The sequence below is a fragment of the Anabrus simplex genome, chromosome 1 (genome assembly GCF_040414725.1).
Source record: "Anabrus simplex isolate iqAnaSimp1 chromosome 1, ASM4041472v1, whole genome shotgun sequence".
Taxonomy (NCBI): Eukaryota; Metazoa; Arthropoda; class Insecta; order Orthoptera; family Tettigoniidae; genus Anabrus; species Anabrus simplex.
In genome coordinates this window covers 353913300-353938459 of record NC_090265.1, presented here as the reverse complement: position 1 = coordinate 353938459, position 25160 = coordinate 353913300, and the positions used below count along the sequence as shown (strand labels likewise).

The following is a 25160-nucleotide window of genomic DNA, read 5'->3' as shown; positions in this document are numbered from 1 at the left end:
CATAGAACTAACAGGTTGTGCGCAAATGTTATTGTGTTTCGAATAGATTGGTAGAGGGAAGGGCAAAAGGGGTGTCATTATCAAGAAGTGAGGTGCATGCTTTGGATTTGACTCGAAATTTTTATTGGGGGCGGAGGGCGATTACTGATAATCCACTTCAAAGGTTGGCACCTCTGGGGAAGACATTTCAGACTTAGTTTTTCAGCAATGCGGTGCACCATCACATTAGCATAGTGCTGTTTTGGACTAGAATGCCACTCTAAACAACAGTGAATTGGCTGTTCCACTGAAGATGATAACGCATTCAAGCATTGACCGTCACAAGTCGCCCATGGGGTTTCCCTGTGTGGGGTTTCATATAGGACCGGACTGTGTTGTACACCACCACTTGTGAAAACAGTGGCTGACCTGTGCGCACGCATCTCAGCAGCATTCAGACATGATCTTGACGTGCTAGGTAGTGTGTGGCAGGAACTGGAATATGTACACTTTCTGTTTGCCTGTGTTTCATTAAACTACCATAATTAAGTATTGAAATCGAGAACATAATTTAGAATTGGCTTCTACTAACAAATTACAACACTGATAAAGCAGATGATGATGATGATGATGATGATAATAATAATAATAATTGTATGGCCTCAGCTACCGTGTGCAGACATTTCAAGTTGACGCCATCTGGCTGTCTGCTCTTCAATTTCGACGTTCCATTTTACTCTAGGCCCACTAGATGGCAGACCGAGTAAACCGAAACTCTCTTGGGTGTCTATGGCTGAGATTTAATTAATTTTATCGGGTAAACACCAGATGTGTCACCAGAGATCTTTTACATGCCGACATTGTACAACATGGAGTGTCGAATGGACTTTTTTCTGCCCTTCAAAAATCAGACTACCTCTGTCGGGTTTGAACCCGCTATCTTGGGATCCGGAGGCCGACACTCTACCACTGATCCACAGAGGCAGCTATAAAGCAGATTAACTTCTGCTAGGAAAGTGTTCAACAAGTTCGCCACATTTGAAGCAAAATGTGGAAGTCTGAAGGACGAGAGGTTAGGAGAGATGCTGTGGTTCTAGGAGTTGGTTGTAACACTGAAGCTGATGCCTCTTCCCTGGATCCACAGTGTGTCACACATGAGTTGTCTGGACCTGCTACTAACAGGCAGATGTTAAGGGCAATCACCAATATTTACAACCTCCTAGGAAGGAGCTATTGGGTACTCCAAACTGCATATGGAGCAGCACTCTGTTTCTATTGCAACATTGGCAATGAAAAGATGATCAACTTGACGTGCAGTAAGAGCCGAATTGCACCAGTGAAATGGGGAACTCTCTCAAGACTATATAACAAACTCAGTCAGTGGAAAATATTTGTGTATGAGGGTGATAAAAATACTTGCTTAACGGGGTGATAAAAATACATGCCTGTATAATTCTGTCACAGTGGAGACATTGCTCAGAAGAGCATAATCCTGCAGATTCTTTCACTGGAGGGGTCTCAGTGGAAAATTTTAATATGCTCCATGTTTGGTGACACAGACCTCATTGGTTATCAGAATATCTGCAGCACTGGCCACCGAATATTCCAACAGATCTTCCACTCCCAACAATTAACCATAGTTAATATAGCCCCTCTGATTGATTAAACAAGGTTAGTTCCTGCAGGACACTTCTGTGCTTAACTGCATAGGTTCTTTGCTTCAGACAAATTATTCTGTGCCAGGAAGGACAGCAATGCGAGCTGAAATATACTGAGATAACAGCAGCCTTTGGCTACTGGATCAGGACCATAGGTAGTGTTTTCCTATTGAACTGAAAGCCTTTCAAGAAAATCAACCTTTATCGATGGGCTCAAAAATAAGGTGTTACAACTTATTTCTGTACGGTGGAGTCTTCGTGGATGTTTGCAATATTCAGAATTGTATAGGTAGCTAAAATACCCACTAATTCCTAATGGCAAATTCCATTTCACACATCTCCTAGTTGCTGAGATGCACATCCAACGTAATCTTCTTGGGCTTCGGATTGTATTAACAGAACATCATAGAGGTTTGTTGGTAGACACATCATTCCCCACACTATAAGGCAACAATGCCCAGACATTTCATGAAGTCAAGAGAGCTGAGTATTTGTGGACAGCAATCTCATCAAACAAGACCAGCCATCATCTCTTCCAGCATGGTATTGCATAGTAGTTCATTGCACTATATGCGGCTTCATGGGAGAGAATGGTCAGCTCCACCAAGCACTGTCCATGTAAGACGCTTGGTCATGCCAGCTTGAATAAAGATGGACCTCAATGGTGTTGAGGTTATTCTTAACTCTAGGCCTTTCACTCAACCCAAGGATAGCACAGGCCTCTTGATGTCAGCCCAGTTCTTTGTCGGAAGGAGTCTCACTTCACTACCAACCGATGAACTGAAAGTCCATATGAACAATGTAATGCTTCTCTACCAGAGTCACCCAAAATATCTTGGAGTGACTCTGGATAGGACATTATCTTTCAAGACACAACTTAAAAATTAGCACTTGAAATAACCTCATTCATGAACTCTGCAGTGCCAACTGGGGAGCAACAGCAGATACACTTTGAACTTCTGTGATCGGTTTAGTGTTCTCTGTGGCTGAAGATTGTGCTCTGGCATGGATGAGTAGCTCTCACATAAAGAAGATCGACACTCGGCTCAATATAGCAATGAGTACCCTCTCTGGATGCGTAAGAACTACTCCACTATATTGGCTCTGAACACACTGCCAAATAGCACCCTTTGCATTAAGAAGACAAGATGCGCTACTGAAGGAATATTTGAAAATTATGAACCATCCTAAGCTTCTGTTCATGATACATTATACATTTCACATTTGACTAACCCAACTGCTTGGTGATAGTAACTTCAACATTTATGCTAAGTGGTATGATTTTCGGACAGAAAGTGCTCCATGTAAAGTGCGTGACCTTACCGACCCCATATTGAAACCCAGGTGGCTTTGAAATTCTGAGACATATGTGTAAAAATCTCAGCTGCATCCGAACAGGGTATGGAGCATGTGTGTACAACCTACACAAGTGGAGCAAGCAGTCAAGTGCAACCTGTGATTGTGGAGCACTGTACCGGGCCACCTGGCACACCATCGAGTAGTACAATATGAGAGCCTGCACGGGTGATCCAAGAGACTTTTCAGTGCTACACCATTGAGCCTCGAGTGGATAGGTAGACTGGACGTCAGGCTTTAACATTGTTGTTTTGTGTTATTCCATTAATATGTATTTCATTATTTGTATGTTTAATTTATTTCTATTATTAATTATTTATTATTATCTTCTATGATTTGTATTTGTAGTAGTTTGTATGTATAGTTGTTTTTCTTCCTTGTGTAATGCCAAATGCTAAATAATAATAATAATGATGTGGAGTTTCCACAAAGTTCGGCGTCCACTGAAGAAATTTGATATGGTTCTCTGTACAGTGTGACATCCAGCCCTGACAACTATGGAAGAATGCCTGGATATTAGAGTGAAAGGGGCAGAGAAAGTCCAATACGAACTGTGATACTGCGCACCCCAATGTTCATTTCAGCTGGTCATTCCATTAGTGTTGGCTGGGATGGGGAGGATGTGACGGAATAATGGGTATTCCATGGACACTTGACATTCAAGTAGCTTTGTATTCCTTGTGTGTGGAAATAAATGTATTGCAGTTGAAAGGAAACTCGTGTACTGTTTACCTTAAGTTATCACGTTCATAGTGTAGGAGATTACTGGTAATAATTTAAAGGAAAGTTATCTATGATCTGTTGTGTATATGAACTATTTTGATTTAGAATAATCATTCAAACATTCTAGCAGTGCATGTTAGTTATGCTATATAACACTGTTCTTAGAACCAAGACAATTCCATCCATGACCCACCTTTTCCTTTTATTTCTAATGGTGTAGAATTTTTGCCATTTGAAAGTAATCCCTAATTAAATATCGTATTCTGACCTTAATAGCACTCTTACTGGCTGACATTGAAATACTCTGTGCTTCAGAAACTATTTTAGAGTTAAAACTAGATGGGAACAAAGTGCATGCATATGATTTGGGTAGTTCTTCAAGCTGGGCTGTACCACTAAGGCCACAGCCACTACCTTCCTAATCCTAGCCCTTTCTGATCCTTCCATTGCCTAAAACCTTTGATGTGTTAGTACATCTTTAAACCACTAGCGAAAAAAGAGTCTCTCAAAAGCACATCAATTTATGTGAATGCAGTTTTTTTAAATGCACTTAGTGGTTACATCAGTGGCAACTTCTATTTTGGTTTTTATTTTGAATAATTCTTTATTGCTGTTCTCATTTACGTATTATATTTCTTGTTTCTCCCCTTTCAGAGTGGTATTTTAGTTTTCTTGTCTTTTCAGATGAAAGCAAGAAATTATGAGAAAGTTGAAAAGGTATGTGTCATTATATTTTTAAATATTTACATCATAATAATAATGAATAAATATCTGACCATTTTCAGAAAGCAATTTTCATTCTCCAATCCATGTGTTGAATAGCCCTTGGGAGGAAGTTTTCTCTGACATTGCAGGCTTTTATCAGTCTTCTCTAACAAATTAAATATTGTATATTTATGCAAAAATATCAGTTGTAAAGCATCTTTTCTAGTTCAGTTCGAGAACATTTTTTTTATGGCATAATGTTTCTCTAAATTAGAGTAGTGCCTGCCTGATGGCCATGGTGGTTAAAGTGTCAAGTGTTGATATGGTCTACCAGTTCGTGTTCCGATGGTGGGGGGGAAAAAAAAACCATTGGAATGTTGGCTGGCAGGGTAGGAGAGATAGATGGTGGTATACAATTTCTAATCACTAGATTGCATTCCAAAAGTCTGGATTCAATTTCAAACCTCTCTGCAGGGTTCATGTACAGTGAGGGCATATGACTCTGTTGATGGTGATTGTCCATCGGATGGGAACGTTAAGCCTTCAGCAGACCCCTTGGTGTTATTTGACAGGAGTAGGCTATGTGCCGACAATGAGTTTCACACTCTTCCTGCCTTGTTATCCATAATCCCCTCATCCAGTCATGCAGGTCGCCCATGGCTGTCATATGGAATGACCTGCATCAGATGAGAAGGAACACCATTTACTTTATTTTTATTGCCCGAGTTCCCCAGGAATTTATATGGCCATTTCTCTACATATTTTGCATAGATATTAGGTTGATGACAGTGAGAAATATTACTTTCAAAAGAGAATTTCCTTTTAATGTCACATATTGGCTCGACTACAGTAGCCAAATTATCTGCATAGAGGAGACGTGGGGCATAATAGCTGAGTGACATTGTCACTGGCTTTCTCACTGAGGTGGCCATGGTTCGATTCCCAACCAATGCATCTGGAATTTTTGAAATGAAAAATTATTTCCCTGTGGTTGCGATTGCATTTAAAACTGGAGGACCTATGGGTATGATCACAATATTAACTATCACATATAAGTACAAGCTTACGTTTTTGCCTTTTCTTGTGGTAATACTAGCTGTTATTCTTGGCATTTTTCTGTCTCATAGACGTGTATAAGACCGAAGAGTAATAATACATTAACATTTTAAAATTTACCAAGTGAATTCTATTACAATCAATATTTATACTCAAAAGTTACATTTGAAACTAGATACAGTAAAACCTCGTTAAGACGCTTCTGCCGGGGACTACATAGGAACAAGAATATGTTAAGTAACAAAACATACTATTCAATACACAAATAAAACTATCCTACATTGATATGAAAATGCTTTATATGTTCTTTCTCTTTATTTTTGATATGAGTGCATTTTACATCATATATGTACAGAGGATAGAGTATTAAAAGGTGTGGAAAAACATAAAGAGAACAAATATGAAAAACTTTTCCACTGGGGCTTATAAAATAGCAGTGTATTAAAAGGTGCAAAAAACACCAGATAAATATGAATACATTTGCATTGGGGCTTGTAAAAGTATCAACATATTATTGCAGATTACACTCTTTCAAAAACACTTGTTAATTGAAGCTTTATATTTTGGACCAGTGGGTTTTTAAACACTGTTGAGTTATTCGGGGGTTACACTCGGCCGTATGCAAGAGAATGACTTTGGTCGCCATTTTGGACATGTCAAAACTGACTCGAATTGGAAGTCCAAAGGTGCAAGTTTCAAAATTCGCGCCACCTTTACGTGCTTAAAGATGTGGATGCTAGTTCACTTCCTGAAGTATTTTAATTTTGCCTTCATTGCAATTTTGCAACTATTTCTATGACCATAACTAGGATATCACAAGACAGTAATGCACCACGCTAGTCAGCTTTACAAGATTACGTTTCTAATCCATAGGTAGGCTGTCATATGACAGATATTCCCTTTCCTTCACTGTACCACTCAACATAAAATAAATTTCTGAATTGAATGTGAAATACAATGACAAACAGGCTCACTGGGTTATTCAGCAATCTCACTGCTAACTACCAAGCAATATTGAACATTCCTGAGGCTAACGGTTTGCTTTCCGAAGGTGAAATTTGCCCTGTGAAGTACAGGAATTCAAGGCCTTTTTCCATTATCATGCAACTTTCTCAGATCTGCCTCCTGCGGCAAGAGCACTTTTCTTTGTTGAAAATCACCTTCCTTTCACAAGGGATAACAAAGAACACTTTTAGGGCTGGGAGAAATTTGATCGTACTAAGTGGTAGGTTTAATAGTGAAAATTCATGATGCAATAAGTGATGTATTTTTATGTAGATTTGATACAGTGAGAATCAGGACTGCAGAATTACGATATGCTAAGCGAGAAAACCTGTTGATGAGGAACGAACTAATGAAGTTTCACTGTGTATGCTAAATATATATGATAATCGTAACTGATGTTGCCAGGCTAACTCAAATGGTGGAGTGTTGACCTCCTAAGCTCAAGTTTGTGGGTTCAATGCCAGCTCAGTCCGGGGGAGTTTGAAGGTGTTCAGATAGGCTAGCCTCGTGTTGGTAAATTTAATGGCACATAAAACAATTCATATGGGACAATATTCTGGCACCTCTGCATCTCCAAAAACCTTGAAAGTAGTTAGTTGGGTGTAAAACAAAAAATTTAATAATAATAATAACAACAACAACTGATATTAAGATGTGAAAGAACTGACATATGAATACGCACACTAGCAGTGCCCACAACTCTGCCTGCGTGAACCTGTTTTAACAAATTATAGTTTTTATATTAGTGGATTAAAATCCTGGAATACTCAGTGAAATGTTCAGAAAATCTTAATTGCAACTGTACACAACTGTGTACGCTACGCTACACCTCCTTCCTTTAAACCTTTTGATACTATGGGTTGTATGCCACTCCAGTCTTTCTCTAATCCTCCTCGTCTTCAGCAGTATGGCACCCCTGTTTGCCTGCTATCTACTTGATGTCGTCCCAACTGACCATCTTCTCTTTCAGGCCCCCTCTTTTTACCATATACTGTAGCTTCTTTATACTCAGTGGTGTGTGTCTTATTCTCGGAAATGCAGACGTGCTGATCGCAGCTGCTACTACTTACACTGGAGCAAGCCACAGAAAGCTGTCTTTGGGATAAGCAGCTCACTAATTCATTGACGACGACCCCTTGTGGGTGGGAGACGCAGAAGAAGAATACACCCACGGTATCCCCTGCCTGTTGTAAGTGGCGACCAAGGGATGATTGTATTAGAACTATGAAACTATTTGTGATTAGTACCATCATGTGGGGAACACCATGTGTGGCCTTTACTTGCGAGTAGTACCACTATGTTTGTGATTAGTAGCAACAGAGGGTGATCAGTATGGATTGTACAGTACCCGTGATTAGTACCATTGTGAGAAACACCACGGGTCTGGGCGTTGCCATTGGTTAGTGCCACTATACGAGTGACACCATGGGTCTGTGTTGCCTGTGATTAGTACCCACTGTGTGGGGAACACCACAGGAATACCGGGGCCCATGATTAGTACACCTAGGACCGAGCTCAATAGCTGCAGTCGCTTAAGTGCGGCCAGTATCCAGTAATCGGGAGATAGTGGGTTCGAACCCCACTGTCGGCAGCCCTGAAGATGGTTTTCCGTGGTTTCCCATTTTCACACCAGGCAAATGCCGGGGCTGTACCTTAATTAAGGCCACGGCCGCTTCCTTCCAATTCCTAGGCCTTTCCTATCCCATCGTCGCCATAAGACCTATCTGTGTCGATGCGACGTAAAGCAAATAGCAAAAAAAAAAAAAAAAAAAAAGTACACCTAGGTGAGGAACACTCTGGGTTTGCGTTGCTTATGAGTGGCGCCATTATGTGAGAAACACCATAGGTCTGCATTACCTGTGCGACGTACAGTACTTGTGAGTAGTACCATAATGTGTGGAACACTATGAGTCTACGCTACTTTCAGTTAGTACCACAACATGACAAATACCGTGGTTCTACTTTACTAGCGATAAGTACCATTATGAGGGGCCGTTGACCTGGATTTTGGACCCCTTTAGACAACAAGCATCCTCGATTCCGGATTGTGCTTTAGAAGCAGTCCCTTGGTCAGTAATACTATTGTTTATGATAGTTTCTGGGAAGGTAGAGCATTGCAGGTCGGATCCACTGATTGTTTTAAATTCATTCTTCATCCTGATGTTTTTTATTCTGGTCAGTGGATGATTTTGAACTTTTATTAAATTGTCATTACATTTCGTCTCATTTTGTACAATTAGAGACCAATGACCTAGGTGTTAGGCCCTTTTATACAACAATCATCATCATTGACAACGTCTGCAGTGCGGAGTATTTGACCCTATTATTTGATGATAGTCGTAGCGAAACATACATTCATGGCAACTACAGACTCTTGAACTGGAATGGATAGTTATTGGAGATGGCAGCGATACGCAAGATGAACAAGTTTTCTTCTCGGCCACTGCCCATTGGTATGGTTGGCTGTATTTTATTGCTTTGCAGAGACTTCACCAACAGCCATGTCCGTTGCACAGTTTGGGAGCATTTTGGTTGTACAACATTATAGGGGTGCTGACTTTTCAAAGTCGTGGATTGTACCAGTACGGGAATGTTCAGAGAGTTCGAAATTCTATCATTTAATTGGTTATTTTGACCTGATGGACGACTTTTAATGGCTGTGAACACTATTCCAGGGGCCTCAAAAATGCCCAAAATGGTGGTGTTCATAGTGGCTACCTGGTCATTTTTAGGTGTGATGATAGCAGTTCTCTTTGTTTGACAGGCGGTCTTTCTCGAGGTACACTTGGGCAGTTAACTCATCAACCAAGGGGAGGATCATACCCAATGAAGTGGCAGCTCGACTTCACTGCTGACCTTGGTCAGTGTACTCGATCTTCAACAGTAGGTTGGAGAATTTGTGTGAGTGAATCACATGTGCACGCGCGCACACCCCCAGTTGAGCTCTCGTAGTTGGTTTTCATGTGAGACAAGAGGATGAATCGCTTCAGGGTGGATTTACCTCATAAGCCTGTGTGCCTCTGGTGATGATGGGGAGAGTCTGGTGGAAGTTGCCAAAACACAGGAATGTGACTCCACCCATTAATCTGGTGTTATTTCTTATGTCTTGTAGCGTGCAGTTAACTGCTTCTACTACTTTTTTTGTTTGTTTGACATAGTGCACTCACCCCTCATGCTAATGCAATTTCACAGAACGTTTCCTACATCGCTGTTTTTTGAGATACTGCCCACAGGGCACTCTGTATTTTGAACCTGGAATGAGCCATCCTGCTTCCAGGCAGTAAGTTTGCTGCTATCGCTGTGGATACCACCTTGAGAGCTGTGTGGCTGTCACCTTCTCCAAAGTACGATTTAATAAGGGTCTTTCTCCGGTGCCTCCTAAGGTGAGAGTGAAAAATGTTTCACCGGACTTTGCTGCAATACTGTGTACAATATGAGAGTGTATGTTTTCTTCTCCGTTCATTTTCTTGGATGAAATTACACATTTCTGAAGCACGGTAGCTTGTTTCAGTTGCATACTCTTATGCAATACCGTGTGTGGTCTGTAGTGTTGGAAGGCTGTGTTAACTTAGTCAGAAGACCATATTGACGTAACCCTGGACCGCGCGTGCCACTCCGTATCACGCTCCTATGCGCGCGGCGGTGTTTGGACCGCACAACGTCGTTTGCCAGCTTTCTCGAAGATTATGTGCATTTTATCATTTTTAGGTTAAGAAAATGTATTGAAATAATTGGAAGATGTAATGTGTATTCTAAAAAGGCAAAAATATATACACTTCATGAAAATGAACATGTTTTGGAGAACACACAAATACAAGTCAAGAAATTCAAACACGGGACTGCTCTACGTAGAGTTATGAAGTCAAATGGCGGGTTACTGTTCCCAATGAAATGAAGCAAATTTAGTTTTCATCTTCAGCTTCTTGACTGCACTTTTCACAGGTAACCTTATGCTGATTATGATTGCGGCACACATTTCGACGTCATAGGTCACAAGTAACACCAGTCTTCGTATTTTTGTGCATTCCACAAATGAAGCAGATTTTCTTTTGTGATGCACACTTCATAATTTCCTTGGCTTCACAAAACTTCGATATGAATACCTGTAATCACTTGGAAGAGACAGAAGTTGAGCTCTTTCTCGAAGATTTGCCTCCATCAAAGTCCCAAATCAGTGAGATATTTCCTTCTCACACAATCCTTTGTTGGGCTGTTGGCCAGAAATATCTTGTAGGATTTTATACCTGCAATATCGAGTTCACAGATAAACACTACAAGAGGCCATCGCCTGGTTTTCCTTGCTGTTGTATACTTAGAACACATCGCATCAACAGTATCTATTCCACCCTTGGTCGCATTATAGTCAAGGATGACGAATGGTTTATTAGTTGTGGGATCGATTTCACCTGTGTCATGCATAGTTGATAGAAGGAGGACAACTGTTTTCTTTTTCGTCACATAGGACACCAGTGTCATATCAGGTTGGAATCCAAACATGCTAGAGCCCACCTGGCAAGATTTGTCAATTAGAAATTCGGGAGATTTTTCCCTTTTATTCTTTTTTACTGTCCCGATGAATGTCAGTCCTTGCTCCAATAGGTATTCGGCCAGTGGAATGCTACTATAGTAATTATCAGTGGTAACATTCCTATGTGAATTCTTTATTGAGTCAGTTAGTCTTTTGACGATGTCCGTCGGTTTGTTGGAACAACTGTAAGGACCTTCGGCTTGTTTGCCACAGTAGAGTTCCAAATTGAACGTGTAAAATGTTCTACTGTCACACAGAGCGTAGAATTTGAACCCATACTTAGCTGGTTTTAGAGGCATATACTGGATAAATCCACAGTGGCCACGGAAAGCTACCAACATCTCATCAATTGTTACAAACTTCCCTGGAGAGTAGGAAGCCTGACAATTAGCAACAAACTTCAAATGCAATTCTCTGATGGCTGCTAATCTGTCTGTCGCAATTTGTGCGTTTCGAGAACTTGTGTCATCAAAACGCAAACGTCTCATCAAAAACAGAAAGCGCCTGGAGCTAAAATTTGCTCTCAGGATTATTATTCCAGTACCGTCTCGTGACCGAAGTTCTAAAGTATCTGCACGGTTGCCTGTTTTTAGTTGCAATAACAAATAATGCCCCCAAAAGTGCCATAATCTCGGTACGTGTAGTATCCTTGTAGTACCTACTTCGCGATTCCGGATTCTTTGACAGACACTTGGCAACGTAAATGTTAGTGTATCTTACGATATCATCGATCATTTCAAGGGAAATTATTTACAGGAAAGCATCCATCAGTGTTGGAGTGTTTCGTGCACGCGCTTTTGGCCCGGGAAACGTCTTCACGATATTTTTCGAACAGGTTCTAGAATCATTCAGAACCACAGGAGTACTTTTCCAGATGGTTTCACCATCTTTTCCAATATAAAATCTGACGCCGTTGTACCCTGGGTCTTCCATTGGAATATCACTCGTAATAGATTGTTCCGAGTCACTAGAATGATCGTCATCTACCAACCCTTCTCCTTCAAAATCGATGTCACTTTCGAAATCACAGTCACTGTCTACTCCGTCTTGCTCCGAGAGTTCCATAAGACACTGTTGGATGTCATCAGGTGGATATATCTTCTTCAAACCCTGTAGCGAAAAAAATAAAAAGATTACTATGTTTATATAAGAATAATACTTCATACCTGCAATTATATACATAATGAAGTATCCACCTTCATTAGTCACTAAAACATTCTGGATGCGGTGTTAAGACCGCTGCCGGCAAGCTGAACAGTGGAGGCTGTCTTCACGACTGTTCCCACGCTGAACTGCAGCATTACACAACATATCAATAGCGCTGTCCGATGCTTAGAAGAGTAAGCAGGGATAAGCAGTGGACCTAATCGGGCTGAGTGCGCATTAAACGATAATACAAATCAATAATTCAAAAGTGCGGTCCAAACACCGCCTACACGCACGGTCCAGGGTTAAAGGATTCCCGTCCATCGAAATGGTGAAACAGTGGTGGCGAGGTAACTGTTTTCTATGTTGGCACTTATATAAAAACCAATTCATTAATTAATTAAAATAAAATCTATACCATTAGTATTGTATGAATAAAAACAAATGGAAAAAAATCGGGAAGTTGTTGCATTGTTACAGGAAGGTCATGGCCGATCACTCCAGTCTTTATAGCTGACCACCCACGTGCTAAAAATGTGTTCAAAATTATGAGTGTTCTATTCACCAGTAGAGATCTCAACCTTCAGCTCCGAGTTCGGATGTTGCAGTGCTATGTTTTCCTTGCCCTACTGTATGGTTTTGAAGGCTGGATGCTCAGTCCTTTGCTGGAGAGGCAGATTGAAGCTTTCGAATAGTACTTGTACAGAAGAATGCTTTGAATATCTTGGGTAGAAAGGCATACCAGTGAGAAATTCCTCAGCTTGTTAAATAAGAAAGAAGAGCGTCTAGCAACCATCAAGCAGAGAAAGTTTGGGTACATCGGGCATACCATGAGACGTGACTGATATGAACTTCTTCAACTCTTCATCAAGGGGAAAATTGAAGGACAGTGATCTGTGGGGATATGGAGAAATTCTTGGCTTAATGACTAGCGCTGCTGGGATGGACGAACTTCTAATGAAATCTTCCATGCTGTTGTTTCGTGAGTTATCATAGTTGGATCGCCAACCATCGTATGGAGACAGTGTCCTAAGAAGACCCATGCGCCCCTTGTCCCATGTCTATGTGCCAAATGCTGACCGCATCTGAAACTGTACTTAACGTAACAGTAATAACGTGTATGTGTAATCATTGCACATTGTTGAACCTATGAAGTAACTAAAAGATGTTCTAACTGTATATTTTACTTCAAAAAAGATGTTTAATTTCTCATTTGTATGGGAATCATACCTTAGTGTGATTGAAACTGGATTTAATGTAACCTGTCATCTGCACATTGAACCTATATAAAGGAATGGAACCGATAATAAGACTAACATAATGGCAGGTCAATGTGGGAAGAGGGAGCAACAGCAAAACGAGACTAGGAAAACCATGAAACACAGAAGGATAAGGACAGTCGCCATCTTCAGATGGATAGGCTCTCTCCTCATCAATCCCAGTTCTACATACATCTAAGCCTCTGATGAGCTTTTTTCTGCATCACAGCCTCATCAGGTTGCAGGTATTAACACTCCTTGAGGGACCGTCTTTGCAGATATTCAGTCTTGATGCAGGTAGTGCAGGATAAGAAGAAAGCTGGATAAATTAAATACTGGGAAAGGGAACATACATAAGATGATGATTTTTTCCTACTAGTTTAACGTCTCACCAACATAGCGAAGACTTTTGGCAATGCAAGCGTGCAAAAGTGATAGGATTGGGATGGTAGCTGCCGTGGGCTTAATTAAGGTAGAGCCTCACCATTTGCCTGGTGAGGATATGGGAAATAAAGGAAAGCATCTTCAGGGTTGCTGATGGTGAGTTTCGAACTCTCCATCTCCCGAATGCAAGCTCACAGCTATGCGAACCGCACAGCCAACTAACTTTCTCAGTGATAAAGATATACTGGTGGTAAAGGATTAGGAACATGAGACAAGCATAAAAGAGAAGGATCACACATGTATGGTATAAATTTTCATACAGTTTTATTTCTTTTTATGTGGGGAACCAGCAACGATACACTCCATTAAAGATCCTTCTGATATCCCAGGATGTACGGAACTAAACCCCAAACATGTTAAGTCCTGAGTTGAAAATTTCTGGAGGTAAGACATACCCTATTGGATCTCTAGGTGGATATTTTTATCAGGAATTGTATGGTATACTCATAACAAAACTAAGACTAACAGCATCCCATAGAGGATGGGAATCTGGAAAATGAGGAGAATATATAGGAAAGGAAGGCTGGAAAATGTTAAAATGGAAATGAGAAGGAATAAAATTTATATCCTTCGGGTCAGCAAGTTCGATGGGAAAGAGGAGAATTAACATTGGAAGATTATAAGATAATATACAAAAAGGATAAAGCAAGAACAAAGGAGTAGGTATAGTAATGAGAAAAGGCATTGAGAAGAGTATAACAAGGATTATAAAGATGAGTGAAAGGTGGTGGTGGTGGTGGTGATTGTTTTAAAAGGAAGTACAACTAGGCAACCATCCTCTATATAACACTAATCAGAGGGAAAAAATGGAAGGGATCCGACACTTCGAAAAATGAAGATGCCGGCGAAAGGAAGACAAGGGCCATGTGGGGCTTGAAAATGAAAGACTCCCTAGGCCTCCATACTTAATACCATCGGGGTTGGAAAAGAACAAGAGTTGACCAAGGGAGGTCGATAAGGATAGATGAAAGTGAGGAGCCTGGCACAAGTAAGTGGAAGCAATGCCAGGACTTGGCGAAGGGCCCCGTGGTCGCCAACCCACGCTCCAAAGTTCAGAGCCCCTAGGGCCCATTTTAGTCGCCTCTTACAACAGGCAGGGGATACCGTGGGTGTTATTTTACCGCCCCCACTCACAGGGGGCGATGAGTGAAAGAGTGATAGCTGTAAAGATAAAAAGTTTTTTATTGAACACGTTACTCATGCAAGTATACTTTACAACATATATAGCAGAAGAGGACCAAGTAGATAGTGTATGAACGTATTTCACTAATCTGTAAAAAAAAATGAAAAGGACAAATAAGATCAGTAATAATGGGTGGCTGGAACATTGTTGTTGACAAAGGTAGAAAAGGTAATACGATGGGACAATACAGTCTTAGTAACAGAAATGGCGACATGAATTTTGTGAGGTGAACGAGTTGTGGATGGCATTACCTGGTTTAAAAATCACTAGAGAAAGATTTATGCATGGAAATGCCAAGGTGATAGCAAGATATATCAATAGACTTCATACTAATAAATCAAAAATTCAAAAGCAGGATCATAGCTTGCTGATTGCAGATGTAAGGACAAAGTTCAAACACACAGGAAAAAAGTGATGACCACAAACAAATGGGAAGTGAAGAGACTGAAAAGGGAAGGAACTATATTCATAACACTGGACTGATAATGTTTGAGTTTGGAACGGAGCAAAAATGTAAATGAAGAAGGGAATAACATTTAAAATGTCATTGTTGAAACACTGAATTAGGAAAAAAAAAAAATCAGAGGAACTAAAGGGAGTGGATAATGCAAGAAATGCTTGACAAGGTGGAAGGGAAATAATATAGAAGCCCAAATAATGATGTGAGGAGAGTAACAGATAAAACTATAGCAGATTGGATGTAAAAGCAGTGTCTGGAAAGAGAAATATTTGAGAAGTTTGGCAAAATTGATTAAATGTGCAGATTAGCAAGGAGCCTGACTAAACAAGACTCAAGGTAAATAAGCAAAAAGGCTATGATGGATAAAAAAGGGAAGATCACATCTGATGTAGAAGAGATGCAGGATGTGTGGCAGACATGCATAGAGGAACTATACGACTCAAACAAGACATGTTTTAACATAGGACTGGAAGAGGAGGTGTGTGATGAGGATAACAGAGGTTGTAAGATAACTAAGAAAGAAATTAAGAGAGCAAAAACAGGTTTAAGAGTTAACAAAGCATTGGGATGTGATGAGATACCATCAGAAGTACTGAAGGGAATGGGTGAGAACACAGTAGGACGACTTACAGATTTATTTAACAAAATTTATGATTGTGATCAAATGATCTTTTGAAGATTGATTCCCAGTCCATCATGTGAAACTTGTAAGGACTGTTGTACTATTAGTTTGATAGCCCATTTGGCAAAAGCAGCTGTGAGAATTATATTGAGGATAGAGAGAAAGGTAGAGGAAGACATGGGAGAGACCAAATGTGGCTTGAAGAAAGGTAGATGAACGAGACTCATAGGGTGCATGGGAATATTAGCTGAGAGAATCATGGAAGTGTACAAGGAGATGTATGCTTCATTGATTGGGAGAAATCCTTTGACTGAGTGAAGCTGAACATCCTTCTGTAGATTCTTAAGGGCATTAGAGTAGATTGAAGAGATTGAAGGTTCATCACAAACCTCTATATGGAACAGAGTGTAATGTAAGAAATGGAGAAGAGACCAAGGAGACAAAAGTATAAAGAGGTGTAAGATAAGATTGTTTGTCTTCTATCCTATTTAGTAGATATGCAGAGAAGCTGATAGAATAGGTCTTAGAAAGCATCAGTGGGATAGTACTTGGAGGGGAATGAATGAAGGCCATCAAGTGTGCAGACGATCAGGCAGTATTAGCAGAAAGTGAAGGAAGATTAGTAAATAGAAATGGACACTTTAAAGAATCTGGGGAATGATACAGAATGAAGATTAACATCACCAAGTCAAAAGTGAAGAAAATCTCAAAACAACCTAAAAATAACCACATAGGGAGATAATAATAATAATAATAATAATAATAATAATAATAATAATAATAATAATATTGACTCTATGTCCCACTAACTACTTTTACGGTTTCCGGAAACGCTGAGGTGCCTGAATTGAGTCCTGCAGCAGGCTGACATGAAGCTGGCGTATTTGAGCATCTTCAAATACCACCGGACTTAGCCAGGATTGAACTTGCCACATTGGAGTTAGAAGGCCAGCGCCTCAACCGCAGAGAGAGAGAGAGAGAGAGAGAGAAAACGAAAAAAGTTGGTGCAAGTGTGGTCTTTAAAATATTTGAGGAGCGTTATAATATGGAATGGAAGTTGCACTGAGGAGATAATGAGCAGGATAATGCATGGAAAAATGACTTAGGGAAAAGTGAAAGCACTTTTAAGAGAGGCTAAAAATGTTGCTAATGGACTTTGATTATTGTAATTGTAGTTTAAAATTGCCATTTATCACAGTTTATGGTCAGTTATAGTGTATCATTCCAGATTATGGCCTTGATCATTGATTTAAATTAATCGGTCAAATTTTTGTGTTAATAAATGTTTAACAGTGATTAGCATCGTAACTTCAAAATGGCGGCAAGGTCTGTAAATGACTATTTTGAAGACGAGTTACTGTATCTTCACTATCTAAATTATATTGATAATTGAGGAGACAATATGGCAATAGTTGAAGAACTGAGTGAGAAAAAAATTAATGGAAAGGTTCCATCTCTCGAAACGAACTGTTATTTTTGCTACAACAAATTTGGAATCAGCTATATTTTCCAGCACAAAAAAAAAAAAAAAAATCCTGTTTCTCCAGTAAATAGGCTAGTGTTTTTCTTTGAGGTATTATACTACAGGTGCTTTTAATATTGTAAAAGGACAAAATGCTCGAATACACTGAACAACTGCAGCCAGGATTATTCACGACAAATATTATTATAGTCACTCTCAGCAACAGATATATACTTTCCGAGAACAGATGGTGAAAAAGTGAGATATCATGGAATGATCTTTTGTAGTAACATAGCCGGATTTCCTGGAGTGATTGGAGCAGTTGATTGCACTCGTCCGTATTTAATCTTCTGGTGACAATAATGCAGAGATATTTAGGAACACTGAAGGTTACTTTTCAATTAATGTTCAGGGCTATATGCGACAGCAATTTCCTAGTAAGGGACATTTATCACCCAATGGCTCGGTTCTGTGCACGATAGCGCTATTTTGTAGAACTGTAGCAAATGAGCAAACTGATTAAATCTGTTGCTAACTAAACACTATTAAGTAATCTGTGATTACAGTTGGTACACCGCAGTCATTTTATACAAAGGTTACAATTTAAACAGACATTACGTAATCTGTGATTAACAACTCATTAATCTAGATTGATGCACTCAGCCATAGTGTTTTGTATGAAGTTTAGTTCATATGGTGCAGAGACGTGGATGTTGAAAAAGAAGGAAAGAAGAGAAATACCTGATAAGTTTGAGATGTGGCTATCTTAAAGGAAAGAGAGAATAAAATGGACAGATAAGGACTGATGAAGTTCTCTAGAAGATTGACAAAGGAGGCATATTGAAACCCATATGAAGGAAAGCTGTTGTAGAGGGGAAGATGAATGGAAAGAGGAGTCGAGGATGAAGAAGAATTTGAACGTTAATACATTTAAAGAGGCGATGAATGTATGCTCAGTTGAAAGAAGAATCTCAAGATAGAAGTACTGGGAGGGTGCAGTTTCATTGAAACCTGTCTTTAGTTACACTGATGATATACGTATACTGAATTTCATCAATGAATATGAGCATTGATATAGGAGATATAATTCTGAATCCTCTATGTATGCTCCCGTTGTTTCAAAGACTAACATTTTACCTATTATTTATGTTTTCATCGGCTAATGCCTGTACCAAACACAGAAATCCATTTTTGAAGAAAATACATATAACTTTTTTGTGTGTGTGTAGGAAATTGAATTCTAAGAATGCTTTTAGGCTCCATTTTTAATAGGATTAATTGTGTAAGCAATGTACCGGTATTCACTTTTAGGGGACACAGTTAAACTTTTTCGTCTGACTTACACTTTTCTTTCGCTGCATGGCCCCTTTAAAAGAACTGTTTACTGTACACATACAAACATATGTACATACAGAAATGAAAACCAACCTTTACAGTTTTATTATAGCATATATAGATAGGATCGTAGTTTTATTATAAAACAGAGTCTGTTTTATTACTCCAATTTACTTCAGGATGACCCAGTGAATGTACACACGTACAGTATGTCACTTTCTTATTCATACAGTTTCATATTGTGAAAAGAGCAGTATATTTTGGACATTCAAATGGATGTTACAGTAATTATCTTTTAAGAAATTTATTTCTGGTAGATTTCTTTACAATACCATACACAAATAATACTTATAACAACATATAGTAAAAAATACTGGAGAATATAACAAAACATGACCTTTTCTTATGTCACATTTTTATTCATACAGATGCCTAATTCTTCAGCTGAATATATGAATGAAATGAACCGTAGCACCAATCCTAGTACTTTGTGAGGTAACCCTTGGCTTTAATGACAGCTTGACACCTACGCTGCATGGAATTTACTAACCTCGCACACGTTTCATGGCTGATACTGTACCATTCTTGGGTCACTACTCGTTTTAACTCATCTTTGGATGAAACCTTTCTACTGTGAACGGTAGACTTCAAAAACACTCATAAATGTTTAATAGGTTTTAAGTCAGCAGACTGGGGAGGTGTTTTTAATTGTTTTGGAATGTTCCAAATTAATCACTCCTTGTTCAGAGCAGTGGTATGTTTGGGGTCGTTTTCCTGTTGAAACATGTAGGTCGGTAGCATTCCCAATTTTTCAGCATTTTGTTTAACATTGTTCTTCAAAATATTATTGTACACTACTTTGTCCATCATGCCTTCAATAAATTGAATATTCTCTACACCTTGTGCTGACATACACCCCCACATCATAACCGATCCACCTCTGTGTTTCACTGTGGGAATTGTATTGGCCACATCGTTGTCTGTATTGGTCTTTCTCCATACCCTACGGGTACCATTGGAACCAAACAGGTCGATTTTAGTTTTATCGAAACAGATGACATGGTTCCAAAACTCCTGGCCCTTGTTCACATGTTCTTTTGCAAAGAACAGTCTTGCAGCATGGTTCTTCTTACTAACATAAGGCCTCTTCCTTGGTACACAGCCATGGTAACCATGTCAGTGTAAAACTCGCAGGACCATCTGAATACATATTTTCTTCCCAGTAGCAGCTTCCAGCACTGCCTGCAGCTGTGGAGTACTTATGAAAGGGTTGGATTTCACTTGCCTCACAATAAGTTTTTCTGCTTGTAGGTTTAGTTTCTTTTGTGTGGGTTTTCTTGGCACATTCTTCACCGACCCTTCGCACTTAAACTTATTCACAACATATTGAACTGTGGCATGAATTTTCTTCACCACGAATCCTATTTTTCGTATGGTGTACCTTATAAGTGCTAGATCGACAATTGTCTGTTTCAGCTGATATCCAAGCTCTTTACCCTTGCCCATTTCTACCAGCACTCTCACAGGTCTAAGACGAACACAACCAGCAACACCTCTCCTTGCACCACACCTACTTACAGTACGTACGCCCCGTTCATTGTTGTTGGATGGCGCCATCTGTACTAGTGTATGAATAACAAAGTGACGAAGTTTTGGAGTGTAGGCAGTTTTTATTTGTGTAAATAAATTATTTGCACTAATAAAAAATTTGTGTATTGAGTGTTTAAGTCTTGTTATTACATTCACAACACACAACTATAAATCAATAATTTCCATAAATACACAGGCACACAGAACTCTTTATAATGAAATGGGTTGTGTATGAATAGGAAAGTGACAATACTGTATATACACACAATTCAACTATGAATGGCCACACTTACTAATTACTGTCCATTTACAAGTCTCTGTTTTATTCACACAGTAGGCGGTCCAGTTTGTTGGTATTACCTGGGGACGGCTTTAATCCTGTTCAGAGGCTCTCTTTTACCTTCACTTCTCCAAGTCTAGTTGCACCGCAGGTGTGTGCAGTCAGCTAGATTTGAACACAGGGCTACAGACAACACACAATGACTGTCCTTTGGTTCAACTCCAGTGATTTACACAGTCGCATACAGTGAACAACTAAACAGCAACATTTAAACAGCAAAACAGTTCTTCTGACAAAACGTTTATTAAACTGTTCTGATTACAGTCACAAAAGCTACTCCAGACGCTGATTTCATGGTGGTCCTCCATCTATAGAAGTATGCGCGCTCTCTCTCTCTCTCTCTCTCTCTACTCTCAGAAAGTACACAGTCTTCTTTTGTGCCTTCTTCAGTTCAGCCACTCACCGGACACTCCGACACCACAACCACATCTCCTTGGTGGGACACTAGCGACAGCCAACACTTGTTGGCCTCAGCCCAGCCACTGAACCCCAACACACTGAGCTTCACGTTGACTCTGAGTCCAGCACTAACTGACAGTCTGCGACTAGCCTCCCTTTTTATAGCTCGGGCACTGTGCACGAGAATATTTGCGATGTGGCCTGAGATGGAATATTCTCATTGCATCTCAAAGAAACTCGCAGGTAAGCCAGCCGACGAGATCACTTCACGGAAATGCCAGCTATGGGAGGGTCGGCTGGGAGCTCCCTGGTTGGCTGACTCGTTAGTCCCTTCCAAGAAGTACCGTAAGGGGCTACCACTGGGCTAACACGTAACAGTATATATATAGATAAGGCTAGGTTCACAGTAGGCTAATGTAGTTAGCTTCATACTGAAAGTATTTTCCAAAATTTGTATACTGCAATTTTTGACTTTTGTTTTACTTTCAATTTTGTTGTTCCTCCTAACATCAAATCTAGGCTGAAGGCTTTTCCTCATAGGCTATTGTGCTTTGTAGTTTATGTTTTTCATTTTTCTGATCTTTCATATTAGAAGATAATTACAGTGTTTAACGCTGGGACTCCTGAACAATTAGCTAAATTTATGATGTATGAAACTCCTTACTATAGCAATAATTATCATTCTTCCTTGGTCCATAGTTGAAATTTTCTTTTAAATTACATTATCGTGATATATTTGAAACATTATTGCTTGGTGCCAGTATAATTAAAACAACTTTTAACATTCTTTGCTATGAAAACAATCACTGTATTGAATCTATTCCAGGAAAGAGTTATTGCCTGGTATGTCAGAGTAGGTTTCTTCCTGAGTGCAAAGCCTGTTGCTACCTTCCTTGAAAAGAGTGAATGTGTGGGTGTGTCTCATAGGATCTCTTGGCTTCATATTTTAAGATGAAACACTATCTTGAATGGTGATCAGAAGCTTTTAGTTTCAAAGGTAGGGCCGGATGTGGTGGCATTCATAGGTGACTTTGTTATACAGCAGACTGTAAAGAGTTGTTGGTTACTTCTTCCCACTGTAGAATGTATGTATTTTTGTAATATTAGCTAATTATGAGCAGTTGTTGCATTTTAATCATCAGATGTACCACATGGATATCATATTTAAGAAACCATTTGCAGATAATATAATCCATATGCAATGGAACAACGGAGAAATTTTGAATTTAATGGAGAAGACAGGAAAGGTACATCAAAAGCACTTAGGAATAAAATGCTTGAGTTGATTGTTTTGTATCTGAATATATGTAATTTGTTGATGGAATTTATCTATAGGCTAATACTGTGTTGGACTTCAGTACTTTTATGAAATATGTGGACTTAATTAGGTTAAAAAAAGATGTGACTTAGGTTCAGTTCTGGGAATGTTTATGTTGGGTTTAAGTATGTCCAGTGTTTGTCTATATTTGTGTGATTTGATAAGATATTGACGACTTTCTAGTTAGGAAGATACTTGTCAGAAACAAAAATAGAGGTGAAAATAAATTTGTCATTCTTCTTCCATCTTGGTAAAACTGGTAATTGTGTATACATGCATCTTTATTTTAAAAACAGTGTTAAAATTATAGTTTAAGCAGCACACAAATTTTTACTGTTCATCTATTCATGAAGAAAAAAGACAGGAATATTAAACAGTTACCACTAGCCTACTTCCCAGTTGGTTTGAAGTTATTTGCTTTCATATTGCTTGGGTTTTTTAAGCACTGGACTAACTGACACCTGCATGTATGATTGTAGTTTTCAATTTTGGATATTTAAATTGCTATTATTAATTCAAATAATTCAAGGAGTAAATGCTAGTAAGTATTAAATGCCAAGTTTTATTTAAATACTTTTCCTGTGGCTTCATCTCCCCTGACCTTGGACTACATCCACAGCTTCTTGATTCTCATAAGTATCAAATTTCAATACCAGGCCTATTAATGTATGCTAAATTCTCTCTCCTCAGGTTAGCTCACACTGTTCTTCACGTCGTTTTGAGCTTTCAGAACTTTAGCAACATCTTTGAAATTTTGATATAATTAGTCGCTGAACTATTTTCCTTTTTGACTGAATTCTCCTGGTTCCTTTACAAATTGAATTAATTTTAAACATCAAGTTTATAATTAGTCTTCTATCTCATCAAGATGCCTTAATTTTTGTGACCATGATGAAATACTTGTACACAACTGCTGTTTTCCTTAAGACATAATAAATTGTTTTAGTTAATTCTCAAAGACATGACTATCGTTAAGGGCGGGGGTCGACATTGCTTCACGTCCGTAGGTATTAACCACAAATTGCCCTACACATGACCCTTGGGTGTGCTAAGAAAGCAATAACTGTGGCTGCTGGACCTATCTTTTTAAAGATCTCCCAGCAATGACAAAAGTATTTCATGGACCTTTCATCCGTGTCTTCCAGCTTAACATAGAAAGCATCAGCAGAGCAAAATGTGACTACCTATCCAAAGTTCTCCTGAATAATAATACAGATGTTGTGGCTATGCAGGAAACCCATACAGCCAGTGAAGAAGAGTTTCGGAAAAGGGGCCGCATTAATGATTACACAACACTTGGTGCAACATATCACAGTGCACATGGTATAGCTACTTATGTTCGTAATAATATCCAAGATGCCTCACTGCTCTTTCAAAACGAAGACAAAGACATCCATTGTGTTGCTGTGCGAGTGGCAGATGTTACTATTTTTAACATTTATAAACCCCCAAATGCACGGTGGCCAAGTACCGTTCTACCTACTGCTCAACACCCTGCAGTTTATATAGGCGACTTCAACAGCCATCACGAACTATGGAAGTACTCGAATAACAATGAATGTGGAACGAAACTCAGAATGGGCAGAAATGAACAATCTCCATCTGATTTTTGACCCAAAAGAACTTGGTACTTTCCAATCAGCTGCATGGAATAGTGATTCCAATCCTGACGTGTTTTGTTAGCTGCAATGATGGAGGACAGCCCTTACATACCAGTCGTAAAGTGTTAAGACATTTTCCCCACAGTCAACATCGCCCCATTATAGTGGATATTGGCATCAAAATTCCTGTTGTACGGTCAATACCACATGCTCACTGGAACTTCAGAAAAGCAAATTGGTCAACTGAACTGGATAAATGCACTCGGTGGATTGCTCCCAAGCACAACAATTACAAGTGTTTCGTAGGTGCAGTTATGATGGCAGCTAAGAAGAGTATGCCTAGAGGCCATAGAAAAGAATACATCCCTGGTTGGAATGTTGAGACTGATGCACTCTATAACGAATATCTGCAGAGTGGTGATGAAGACATAGCTGATGAACTTCTTTCCAGTATGGATACTACTCGGAGAGAACGGTGGGTTGAAACAGTGGAGAATATCGACCTAACTCATTCCAGTAGAAGAGCTTGGGGGCTCCTCAGAAAACTTGGAGGAAGCACACCTTTGGTGAAGCAACAGCCTGGAGTTACTCCGGATGAAGTAGCATTTCACATCGTCACAACTTCCCAAACTCCATTAGATAAAAAACATACCAAATACATATGGCGCCAGCTCCAAACTCTGAAATCAAGAACACCACCCACATCGAGGTATTCACAACAGTTTACAGTGCAAGACATCAATGCTGCTCTCAAAGACGTTAAACCAAATAAAGCTCCAGTTTTTGATGGCATTCATCCAGAATTTCTCATTCATTTAGGGAAGAATGCAAGAAGTTGACTTGCAAGGTTTTATACCGACCTTCTACAGAATGGACAACTCCTGGCAGAATTGAAACAAACAAAAGTGATTTCCCTCTTGAAAGCAGGTAAGCCTGCAAATGACCCGAGCAGTTATAGACCAGTTGCCCTTCTTAGTTGCTGTCGTAAGCT

At 39.4% G+C, this 25160-nt stretch overlaps 1 protein-coding gene across 2 annotated transcripts in view; it reads left to right on the top strand.

The window, feature by feature from the left end:
• The window catches only part of su(f) (cleavage stimulation factor subunit su(f)), a 455931-nt gene that overhangs the window by 89132 nt on the left and 341639 nt on the right, over positions 1–25160 (top strand). For both annotated transcript variants that reach the window (XM_067142809.2, XM_067142802.2), the window contains exon 3: positions 4401–4433. In XM_067142809.2, the coding sequence (XP_066998910.2) occupies positions 4401–4433 (33 nt within the window). The remainder of the gene's footprint in view (positions 1–4400; positions 4434–25160) is intronic.